Source organism: Condylura cristata, unplaced genomic scaffold (assembly GCF_000260355.1).
Source record: "Condylura cristata isolate star-nosed mole 26May11 unplaced genomic scaffold, ConCri1.0 scaffold00002, whole genome shotgun sequence".
In the NCBI taxonomy this organism is placed as follows: Eukaryota; Metazoa; Chordata; class Mammalia; order Eulipotyphla; family Talpidae; genus Condylura; species Condylura cristata.
The window spans coordinates 82066208-82078366 of record NW_004567103.1 but is presented as its reverse complement, the minus strand read 5'-3'; the positions used below and the strand labels follow the sequence as shown (position 1 = coordinate 82078366).

Genomic DNA, 12159 nt, shown 5'->3' with positions numbered 1-12159 from the left:
TACTTTCTGAGCACCTATTTCAGTAAATAAGGTTTTTATCAGAAATAGGCCCCATCCTAGCTTATATGCAAGTTCTGTTTGTAATTGGGTTTGTGGTAGTTGAGGAGGTTTTTGTGCCTGTATCTGTCAACTTTGTTTTAGGAGTTCAGTAGCATATGAAGTGTTTTTATGGCAAACAGTTTTCCTTGTGAGCTTTATTTATGTTTCATGTGCAACCAGGAAATATGTGGACTTTTTAAAAAGATCTTCCTGGGCCCTCCCTGGTGGCACAGTGGGTTAAAGCACAGCACTGTGAAGTGCTCTGCAGCCATTGCCACACCAGTTAGATTCCCCGCCAGGGAGGTGACCCATATGGCGCAGCAGACCTCTCCAGTCTCACCTGCTACTCCCCAGATTCACCAGAGGATTCTGGTGAATCCTCTCACCACCCCTGCACCTCTGGCCTGAATTCCAGATCTGTATGCATAAATAAATAGATCTTTTAAAAAATATATGTTCCTAAATACTGAATTCTGTGAAATTCTTTGTGGGTTCATTCCTCATATGTTAACAGTTCCAGTCAACTTAATTGGTTAAATGGCCGGTTCCAGAAGTGTGACTCTTATTATTTTTAAAACACAGTTCTCTCCTCACACCGTGACATTTGGATGTAACATACTGACACCTGTGCCAGTCTTGGATCCATACACAGGGCACGTTGCTCTGAAAGGGGCGAGTGACTAACCATAGTCCTGCATTCTCCTACTGGCAGCAGATCTTTTAGACAAGGACAGGAATAAACAATGGGAATTGCCCAAATTAAGCTCTTGGAGTAAAAAAATCTGTCTCCGTGCTTTAGGCTTTGTGTAGGCTAGAAACAAAAATGAATTAAGTTGGTGAAGTAAGGAAGGTATGGTGGAGTACAAGGGGTAGGATCAGGCAGATTATGAAGTTCCACACAGCCCGGGGACACAGTGGAGGTGACTTGGATGGTGGATGGGTGAGAGGAACGCTGTGGATTTCATGGGGGCTCTTAACTGCTCTCCGATGTCAGGGTTGATAGTTTGACATAGGGTGAGAGGAAACAGAAGAATCTGGATTAACTTTTCTTAAAATAAAGCATTAGCTGCAGAATCACTTTTACTTGTTTGGGCTTTGCTAGGAGATGAAATGATGTCATATGGAGGGCAGAGAGAGGTTTGTGTGTGAATTGTACAGATGAGTGGCAAAGAATCAGGATGTGCTTTTGGGCTTGTGTCTGGCGTAAACTCCCTTCTCTTATATATTGAGATTAGGAGTCTGTTTAGAATGGCTGTCCTCCAGATGCATGACCGGGCCTCCGACAGCTCGAGGCCTGTGCACGTTACCCTTCTCCATGATCTCATCACAGAAGGTCAGGAATAATGACAGGTCTTCTGCTGTCCTTAGGGAGGACACATTCTTATAGGTCACATTGATGAAATTTTAGATGGTTTTTACCTATCCATTTGTGCATTTTACTAAAGGGGAATAATATATGTACCTAAGCCTCAGGAAATCCCCAGGAAATTGATCAGATTGATCATGCATCCAGATGTAGCAACTTCATTTAGTCTCTTGGTCCTCTTTGGCTCATTCGAGAAGCTTTCATCACCTCCCTCTAGTGGCTATACCCTAGGAATGCCTCCACTGACACAATGCCCAACCTCATAGTGCTGACCTCCTGAAGGGCAAGTAAACAGTGTGATATGTGTCCCCATGTGTGCAAGGTGTCAGACTTATGCTGTGATTGTCTGCTGATGTCTTCCTTTCCTCTTATACTCTAGCATTCCATCCGAGCACTGGCACTGAGAGTGTTACGGGAAATTCTGAGAAACCAGCCAGCAAGATTTAAAAACTACGCCGAACTGACGATCATGAAGACTCTGGAAGCCCACAAAGACTCCCATAAGGAGGTAAGCCAGGCCCGTGGCCCAGAGATGTTTAACAGACTGATCTGGGGGTGCAGTGCAGTTAGAGTGGAGAGAGAGAGAAGAGTTGTAAATCAGTGTTTGAGCTTTAAAGAAAGGAGTAGTCCCTCCCTTTGAGTTCAGCCAGTGCTGTTACCCAGTGACGACCCCATGCTGTTGTGGCAGCTCAGCGGTGGTGCCACTCGGGCCATTGCCAGTCTAGCTAGGCTCATGATACCCTTTCCATGCATACAGCTGGCCTGACCTGTCCCAGGGGTTGACCATGTCAGCAGTTCCCATGGCATTGGTCAAACAGAGGGATCTGCTTTCCTTCTGGCCTTCAGTGCCAGGCAGTCTGGTCCAGTGTGGGTGGAAGATTGAGATTGGCTTTGGTAACAGAAGTATGAGTCCTAAAACCAGGGCTTCTTTGCTCCAGAACCTTGGACAAGTTGTTTCACCTTCTGAGCCTTGGTTTCCTTGTGTGTAAGATAAAAGTTTCTAAGGACAGTTGTGTGCAGGCATACATTCAGGTCCTGGCCTGGCACTTGACCACTCTGTTGGCTTCCCTGCCTTTCATGGCCTCCAGAGCCTCTTCCAGTAGCACCTGAACATACCAAACACTAGCCAACTGCCTGGGTGGTCCCTGACCTCCTCACATGTTTATCAGAGAATAGGCAGGATGTGTCTGTGTCCCGTGCACACTGCAGACATGGGGCACTCAGTATGTTCTCACCCCACTGTATACTTCGTTCTTTTAGCCCAGAGAGCCACCAGTCCTTCAGGTATCCAGAGGCCTACAGAGAGAGGGAGGTGGAGAGAGCTGTCCCAAGTAAAACACTTTCAAGAACACCCTTCCAGTAAAGGCTGTGTAAAAAAAACAGGCGTATACTTAGAAGTTTAGAAAGTTTTCCAGATGGTGGGCTTCTCTCCAGAATCAGACATAACCACCTGCTCAGTTCAGGTGCAGTCTCTTGGCTCACACAGGACCCTTTCTCACTAAAGGAATTGTGATTAGAAAAGTTCTTATATCTACCAGAGAATTGTGCCCTAAATCATTTTTCTCTGTTTAGCAGTTGGGTGGGTACTCAGAATTCAGTAGGTATGTCACTTCAAGTTCCCCACCATGATACCATGATTGCAGGCTCGGTAAGGGCGAGGATCTCCTGCTCTTTCTGGGACTCTCCCCTGAATAGTACTAACTCATCATGGGCTACATTGGTGACAGTTATGTTTTCAAACCAATAATCTGCCTCCCAAATAGGGTTGGCTGTGTGATTGTGATAATCACTCATGTGTGAACAAAGCACTTTTTCATTATGATAAGTCGTTTAAAAAATATAAGGGTCAAATATGAGGACCAGCATAATTATTCCTGCATGAGAAGAAAGGGTCCAAGAAGTGCCATGATTTATCTGGTGATGCACAGCAAATCAGCTATAGAACCAAGACAAACCAGGTTGTGCCTCTTTTTCAAGGGGCAACTTCCTGTACTCTGTATTTCTATCCCATAGTAACTTACTGCATATTCAAGGTAAAGCAGTACAATAGAATGATGTTCTTTTATATATGATACCACTTGTTTTCATAAAGAGGGCATATTTAGAATGTGGCATCAGGGTGAAAGTATGGTACTTCTTACTATCTCTTTGGAAGACGTCCGTCTTTAAAGGGGGTCTCCTGACCTTAAACTTCAAAATTCTGACAATGGACCTTAAAAATACTTGGCAACAGAATTACCTCATTAATCCATGAATGAGTGAATGAATCCTTTTGCTGTTTGTGTTTTCATGAGGGATCTTGTTTTTTCCTGCCCACTGAGAAATTTAGGAAAGAAGTTCTTAAGAGTTAAGCCCTTTAATTTGCCGAAAGGACAAGAGCAGAAAATATCTGCTGTTAAAGTAAATGGCCCAGTACTCCATTGCCACGGAATTCCTGTGACCCAAGGATCTTCACGCTGCTGTCACTGATTACCTGATAAAGCAGGTGGAGGAAACATTGTGTTCCAGGAGGAGCACCTTGGCAGGCCTTCTCTGCTTTGCATACTTTCAGGCTCACCTTGACTTAGTGCCCTTGTAATTTTCTTTACGAAACTTCATTCTGTTATTTTGCCAAAAACTCCCTACTCAGGCACTGGTATAGTTATGTTTGTTAAATCATCACTGTGGGTTTTTTTTTCTTTTCTTTCCTTTTAAAATTTTCTTGTTTTCCTCCTTGTTTTGTTTTGTTTTGTTTTGTTTTGTTTTGTTTTGTTTTGTTTTGTTTTGTTTATGGCAGAAAAATTAGGCAAATTAACTCTGTGTTGTATCCATTTTGTTGACCTATAATAGTGCTTTTAGTGATATGTGATGTTTCTATAGTCACTACATTTGTCTCATCCTTACAGTCAAACATTTATTTAGACACTATTCAAGCCTTTGTTAGAAAGACTCAAGAACATTTCTAGACTTGTTAAATTAGTCATAAAAAGGCCGAGTATATTCCTGTCTAATGAGTACTTCCAAAGTGTGTTCCTCTGGGCGAATGCTTCTGGAACAGTGCAGTGGTTTTGTATTCACACACAAAGCGCAGGCTTCCCCAGAATTTGCACTTGAGGCCTCAGAGACTGGCTCCGTGGGGCCACGCCAGTGTGCAGTGCTCCTTTGGCTGTGGAGCTGCTAGCATGAAGCTTCTTGAAATGCAATTTCTAAAAATTGAAATTTGTCTCAAGGACTCTTACAGAAGAGCCCTTGGTGATGAGATGGCTTGTTTAGCATTTAGTAAGCCAGGGTCTGCTGTCGTAGGGTCTTTCAGAAGGAGCTGTGAATGTAAAACATTTCTCCTACTTGTTGAAAGTGTTCCAGCACCTTGAAGGCGTCTGTGTCAGGCACCAATCATCCTAAGCTAACATAGATGCTGTACAGTAAGCAAGAGAGAATATTCAGGTTACTATGTAGCACTTGGTTTTTTAAATTGGTATTTGTCTGTGTAGACATAATGTTTTCATTTAAGTTCTTAGTAAATAGATTTCAGTGCTTTGTTCATGAAGTTACTGTGACTGACAGAAGCATTTGCATTTCATATCTATCTTAAAGGGGCTAAGATCTTGATTTAGTGGCCTTTTAACAACTTCAGCCTGTGTTCTGTTTTTCAGCAAAACTCCATTAAATTTAACTCTTCTCACTTGTAGAATGTGTAATCTGTTAAGACTGGTACCGAATCTCATTCATTACTTGAGAGGATTTAATAAGAGAATTGATACTACCAATGAGGTGTGACTCTTGAGACAGAAACCCTCCCATTCACACAGGTTCTTTCGTCACTTTATAAATCTGATAAGCATGCCTGTTGTGAGAATTGACAGTGATGTGGAAATACACTTTTAAAACTGCCCTGTGTTGTACAATAATGAAGCTTTCCAGAGTTCATCTTCTTGGTAAACAGTGGAAAGACAAGTTACAAATCATCTTGTATTACATTTAATGCAAAAATACTTGTTGCTCCCAGCATTGTCTTGTGTATATATAGTGGCCAGAATGCTGAAGCACCTGGTAAATATTTCACTTAAACTTGAATGGCTCACCAACTCTACTTCTTGAAGATATTCCAAAGCGGGGAGTTTTTAATTATTCAGATCAGCTATTCCTGAACTTGACCACAGTAGTGAATATTCAGTTGCATTTACCTATTAAAAGAGGGAAATCTGGGTCACCAGACATTTCTTGTCACACACAAAAGTCTTGCTGTTTGAGGCCTCAAAATCCAGTCTCAAGTGGTTTAGCTTGTTTGAGGAAGTTTGTTTCTTTAACTTTATATTTTATAACTTGAAAGAATTAAAAAAGCAAAACCAGATGAAAATTATTTTTAAATCCGAAAGCTTTCCAAGAACTTGTTTTCTAGCTTCTGCTTCATTAGCCAGTGTGGTATGTCTTAAACATTCCTTTTGGCAAATATCATGGCCAGAGAAAAGTAGGAGTGTATTAAACAGAATGCACTTTAGTAAGCTGATGTTCTGCTTCAAATACAAATTAAATTCACTACTGGCCATATCTTCACCAGACCCCCTACATTCTGGAACGCCCCTTGGAAGCCTTGTGTCATTTGGTTCTAGAGAACAATATATCATGCATAAATCAAAGAATTACTTCACCTTTCTGGACCTTGGTTTTTCTTATCTGCTAGTCCAGGTAGTGTACTAGATGGTTATCTAGCTCACCCAGCCTCAAGATAATATAAGTTACTATTGAGCAACAAAACCTAGATCTCGTGGCTTCTAAATCTCCAGTTTTCCATTGGTCCAATCTGGAAATGTGGCCAGATGCCCTGCTTCCTTTGCGAAAGTTTTTCCTTTTAACAAAAAGATAAAACCAGAAGCCTATATGGTCATTCACAGGTCCTGAGTTGCCAAGCCAGCATTCTGGCTGTAGGAACACAAACTCTGGTAAATGTTTTTTTATTGGAGGCAGGAGTGGGATGCTACCGTCTTCCAAGGGCTGATGGGTTAGTTGGGGTTAAAGCAAAGAAATTATCATGGGGTCCTAGTGAAGTGCACAGGAATTTGGAACTGATACAGCTTAAGGAGGAATGCTGGAAGCAGTCATGATCTGACATTGGCTACATAGTGGGGAGATTATGCTAGCAGTGTGCCAAAGCAGAAAGGCCAGTGGGAAGGAGCTTGGACTGATAAGGCACACCTTGAACCAAAACTGCAATTGTATTCTGAGTGCCAAGTGGACGTCTCGTTTCCCATCTCATGGGATGGGTGTAAAGTCCTAGGCATGATGTTACTCAGGGCAAGGAGAATTGGCTCCTCTGGGAACTTGCCCTTTTAGTTTAGGAACTTGCCCATATATGACTCCCTGCCCTTTTAGTTTTTAGAGCTTCAGAAAGGATAGAAATAACAGATCGAGGCAATTGAGAGGGCCATTGCTAAATATCAGAAGCTTTGAGTTTGGATTTGGAAGCCCCAGGTTCTCATCCTCCTTCTGCCAGTTCTCTGGCTGTTACTGTGTCAAGTCACGGAAGCTCTCTGGATCTCTCAAATCCTTATCTGCCACGTGACTGAAAGCAGGAATGCTTGTGCCCTGCAAAGTCTGCCCTGCAGGGCTGACTTTGAAATCATCAAGTAAGGTAAGGTGGTTCACATAATTAATTGAACACTGAAAATACTATTTTTTTAATCATCTTACACGGAGGAAAATAACTCAATTCTGAATAGTCAAATTCTTTAAATTTTATGTAAAGTCGCTTTAACTGCATTTCTCTAAAGAGCTCTAAACAGCATACTTGTTTTTTGTTTTTTTAATAAACTCCAATGAGAAACACAGCTTGTGTTTTGGGGAGCAGTGTGGGCTGACTGGATGCCTTTGCCAGCGTGGCTGTCCACTGTCACCTAGAGGTGGATGTTGGGGGAGCAGAGTAGGAGTTGGCTCTGTGCTGCTGTACTTCCCATCTGAGGTGTTGGTTGTCTCCTGAGCCCTCCTGACGGCCAGCCTCCCAGGTGATGTTCTCCAGGATGGGGACAAAGCCACTTCCTGGGCTCCCTGCCCTCTGACACCTATTGACCCTAACCCTACCCCTTGTGTGGAAAGAATAAGTTTCTCACCTAAGAGCCTGGCCACATTTGATGATGAATAATAGTGTTTCCCTGAATTCTGCTTTTCTAAACAAGGCTGTACTGATGGCTACCCTGTCAGAGATCCTTTCCTTCCCACTCTGCCTCTTGAAATAGTGTGTGTGTGTATACAAATATGCACTCAGGCATATTTCATAGGAAAACACTGATCAGGTAGGGCTGGAGGGTCAGGTGTGGTAATACGAAACAGCATAAAACGTCTTGATTAAGATGCTCCTGCTTGGCTTACTGATAAGAGAAACTGAAGTCTAGAAAGTAGAGGACGCTTTCCCCAAGATCACCTCTCTAGTTGGTGACAGCCTTCCAGGTTTTGAACCCAGGGCTTTCCTTCCATCCCCTGTGACCTAGCCTCGTTAAGTGCAACTTATCCCAGGCTCAGGCCCCCATTTGCCTTCCACTGTAGGTTCTAGAACTTACAGCAGTGCCACTAGTTTCCCCACTTCACTGGTGAAGACTAAACTCAGTGTTCTAGCATATAAGGTCTCTCCAGCTTTTCCCAGAAGGTGGCGCCACGCTTTTCCTTAGCTTCCAGATGACCAGGGAATTAAAACACAAAGTGTACCTTACTGAGAAGAGGTCGTTCATCCTAGTTATTTCTTAACATTTGCTTGCTTGCTTGATTTAACTTTTTTAATTCACCTAGTTATTCTGATATGTCTGTTACAGAGCCAAATCAAACTTTGCAAACTTAAAAACTTTGCAATCCAAATTTTGACAAGATCTATGCTCCAGAAGAAACCTTATCTTAAAGCAAACATTTGTCAATATTTTCAGTAATGATCTCATTTTTTTTAAGCCAGTTGAGGGAATTATACTTTTCCTAGCTAGACACTGTTATTACAATAACTTTGAGAAGGGAGAATTCCTATGTTGCTAAACTAGACTGTAGCAAAATCAACAGAATTGGAACAGATTTGCTCCCTTGAGGGTGGATTACAACCTAAAAGTCTACTTGATCCTCTGTCTCTCAGGAATATGCTCTCCCTTCTTTCTACAAACCCTTGCCTCTTCTGGCCACCTTGGCTACTGAACAGCATTGTCTGCTTCTTCTCCTTTCTGCTGCCCGTGTTTACTTTATTCTGTTTGCTTACATTTATAATCTTTGCTTCTTATGTTACATAGAACACAGGGGCAAACCTAAAGTTCACCCTGATTCAGGCAGCTCTCCAAAAGCTGGGGGCTTGGCATATAGAGAGAGGGAAGTCCAGAATACCTGCTTGCCTTGCCGCAAACAGTCTCTGTCGTGAGAAATTTTCTCTAGTGCTATAAAGGAGGGGGCCTCAAACTTAACCTTGTGAAGTACAACTTTTGCATTTTATTTTCAGACATTTTCTCAAACCTCCTTGTGGTTAGGTACATTTCATTAATTGCTTCAGGCAGGAGACAGCTAGAATTCCTGGAGTTTTGTAAGAGGAACTTCTCCTGGATCTGCGCTTTAGCCCAGGAGATCTGAACAGTCCATTTACCAAGCAGTGCACTTTCATTTCCGTGTTTGAAAACTAAAACCCGGGGCCTCCCTGGTGGCACAGGGGTTAAAGACAGCGCTTTATCAACCTATCACCAGTTACTAGAGTGAGTTCAATCCCTGACCAGGGAGGTGACCCACATGGTGCAGCAGATCTCTCCTGTCTCGCCTGCTGCTCCCCTCGGCAGTGTACTTCAGTGGGTCAGCCTGTTCTGCTCCCCACTCTGTCTCTGGTGAATCCTCTCACCTCCCCTACACCTCTTGTACCCCAGTTCTTGTACACATAAATAAATAAATCTTTAAAAAAAAAAAAAGATAAAACTAAAACCCAAAGGTCCCTTACTTAATTATACTCAGCTTCTCACCAGTACCAGTATGTTTTCCTTGTGAGAGGTGATTTCTTACAGTAAAAAGACATGGTGGACTCTCCCTGGTGGCGCAATGGGTTAAAGCATCGCATTATGAAGCTCTCCAAAGCCACTGTAGCACGAGTTCAATTCCCCACCAGGAAGCTGACCCACATGGCACGGCAGACCTCTCCGTCATGACCCGCTTACTGCTCCCCTCAGCAGTGTATTTCAGTATATCTGCCTGTTCTGCTCCCCATTCTGTATCTGGTGAATCCTCTCACCCACCACACCTCTGGCCTGTACCCCAGTTCTGCGCGCATAAATAAATCTTTTAAAAAAAAAAAAACAGGCCTGGGTATTAGAGCACCATATCATTGTGGGGCCGGATTTAAAAAGGGATGGCCCTTTTCACCATTTGTTTAGCTGTATGTTCCTCAGCCCCATGCCAAATACTTGGCTTTCCTAAGCACACTGTGGACTTAGAGCAGCCTTGGGGCAGAAATAGACTAAGGAAGGGAAAAACACTTCATCTTAGGAAATTAATTGCATGGTGCAGCTCTTCTAAGACATAGCTTTCCCCTCTTTGAACAGTTGATTGCTGAAAAATTAATCTGAACTGTAACATCTCTTTTCTAAAGAACAGATCTGTTGCTTTTCTTATTAGTCACCTACAGTGGGACACTTTGGGCCTCGTTTGGTCATTCATAGATATCTTGCCACCTTGCTCCTTAATAGGTAAAGGCAGATCAGTGAGGCCTGCCCAGACTGCACTAGTCTTGAGCGGTATAAGTGCAAGGATGAGATGTGCCCATGAGGTTTCCTGAAGATTCTTTTGAGTGGGTGGGTCCTGAATGAAGAGCATAGGGAGTGACATTGAGGATGAGTGAGGGATTATTAGAAAGGAGCACTGCCATAGCTGGTATCTGTCTACTCAGTCAAGAAGGATGGGAAGAAAACATGACTGAACATGCAGACAGAGCCAGGCCTGGTTGACCTTGTCTGCTATTTTAAAGAATGTGCTAGGCATCAGGCTAGCATTGCAAAGAGGTGATTGGAGAGGGCAGGCCTACCTCATGGTGCTCTAAGCTGGCTGGGAAGGCCTTCCAGATGCCTGTGAGAACCGAGCTCTGCTTCCCACAGCTTCGGAACTCCCAGCCCCATGTTCGTGCTTCTCTGCTGCCAAAGCCTGCCAAGCCCTGCTTTTGGCCTCCACCAGGGTAACACAGGACATCATATGTTCGGTAGTTGCAGTCTTTCCTCATCCATGTGACTGCATAGGGAGGCTCAGGATGGAACTAAGGTTTGCTGGCTGCACTGTTCTCAGAGGCTGGAATGTGCTTGTCCAACTCTGGAGGCTGCTTTTCTCCAGGTTAAAGGTCTTACATGCATGTCAGAGTCCAAGAGTGTTCTGTTGTCAGTGCCTGTGTGAATAAAGGTGTGCTTTGAAAGAGATTGAGTTGATTTAGTTCACAGAAGCACTGTGAGCTTCATTTAATAGTTTCCTTTGCTAAAGGTGGGCCAAGGAACCATAAATGTTGTGACTAAGTTAATGCTTGATGCTTAATGCTTCACTTAGGGTGAGGTGCCATTTGGCTCCCCACACCAATGGCTCACTGGGGAAAAAGCAGGCAGGAATCTGCAAAGCCTGGAACCTGGAGCTGGAGTAACCCTGCAGAACATCACAGAAGACTTCTACAGACATTGTACTCCCGTCCCTCACTCACCTGGTGGAGGCCGCAGCAGCCCTCCACCAACTGACTGACCCTTGCCTGTTTCTGTGGCCTCCTCAACCTCTTCCTCAGCTTTTTGCATCCTCATGCTGCTCCTGTGCTTGAACCACCCCCTGCCTGTCACCATGGGTGGGGCCAGGGTCGGTGGATCTCACCTTGTGGCTAGAGCTCTGAGCTCAGTCCCCACCACATTGTGTGAAGGAATGCGCACAGAGAGCACAAATGGAAGGCAGGGAAGAATGGCGACGAAAATTAGTGAGACTTCAGGTTCCTAAGATTTTTCTTTTTTAATTATTTATGCATACAAAAACTGGGGTACAGGCCAGAGGTGCAGGGAATGAGAGGATTCACCAGAGACGGAGTAGGGAACAGAACAGGCAGGCTGACTGAAATACTCTGCTGAGGGGAGCAGTGAGTGAGACAGGTAGGGCTGTGCCACGTGGGTCACTCCCTAGGGGCGACTGAACTCATGCTGCAGTGGCTGTGGGTAGCTTCACAGTGCTGCACTCTAACCCCTTGCACCACCAGGGAGGGCCCTTCCTAAGAGGAAGATTCTTCCTCTGAAGAGTCTTCTTGAAGTAGCACAAGGCTCTTTTAAAATAAAATGGCTTTTTACCCAAACCTGAGCTTTCATATATATATATAAGCATGACAACTTTTGGGCATTGTTGACACCAGTTTTCTTACATGTATAGTTTTGCCCTTGAATCAAGCTTATCCAGGTCTCCATGTTAATCTTGAGAAGATTAATCCATAATCCCAGTATACGCCCCCACAGGTGTCTACGCTATGTCCTCCAGCCAGGTGGTGATGGAGTTGGGGGTCTTAAAGAGACACCTGAACTTTGATCATGCCTTAGGGAGAGAGCAGGTCTTCCCAGGAAAGTTCACAGGGCTTCTGCCAAGAAAGAGGTAAGGCTTTCAGAATTTGGGAAGACCAGGCTCCTTAAATAGGGACATATAGGCACAGTGGGTTAAAGCACAGCACTGAGAAGCTAAAGCCATTTCTGCATGAGTTCAATCCCTGCCTGCTCCGGAGGTGACCACATGGTGTGGCAGACCTCTCCTGACCCACCCACTGCTCCCCTCAGCAGTGT

The 12159-nt window shown here is 44.0% G+C and overlaps 1 protein-coding gene across 5 annotated transcripts in view; it reads left to right on the top strand.

The window, feature by feature from the left end:
* CLASP1 (cytoplasmic linker associated protein 1) overlaps window positions 1–12159 on the top strand; it is a 261001-nt gene that overhangs the window by 234683 nt on the left and 14159 nt on the right. For all 5 annotated transcript variants that reach the window (XM_012727152.1, XM_012727132.1, XM_012727159.1 and 2 more), the window contains one exon: window positions 1785–1913. In XM_012727152.1, the coding sequence (XP_012582606.1) occupies window positions 1785–1913 (129 nt within the window). The remainder of the gene's footprint in view (window positions 1–1784; window positions 1914–12159) is intronic.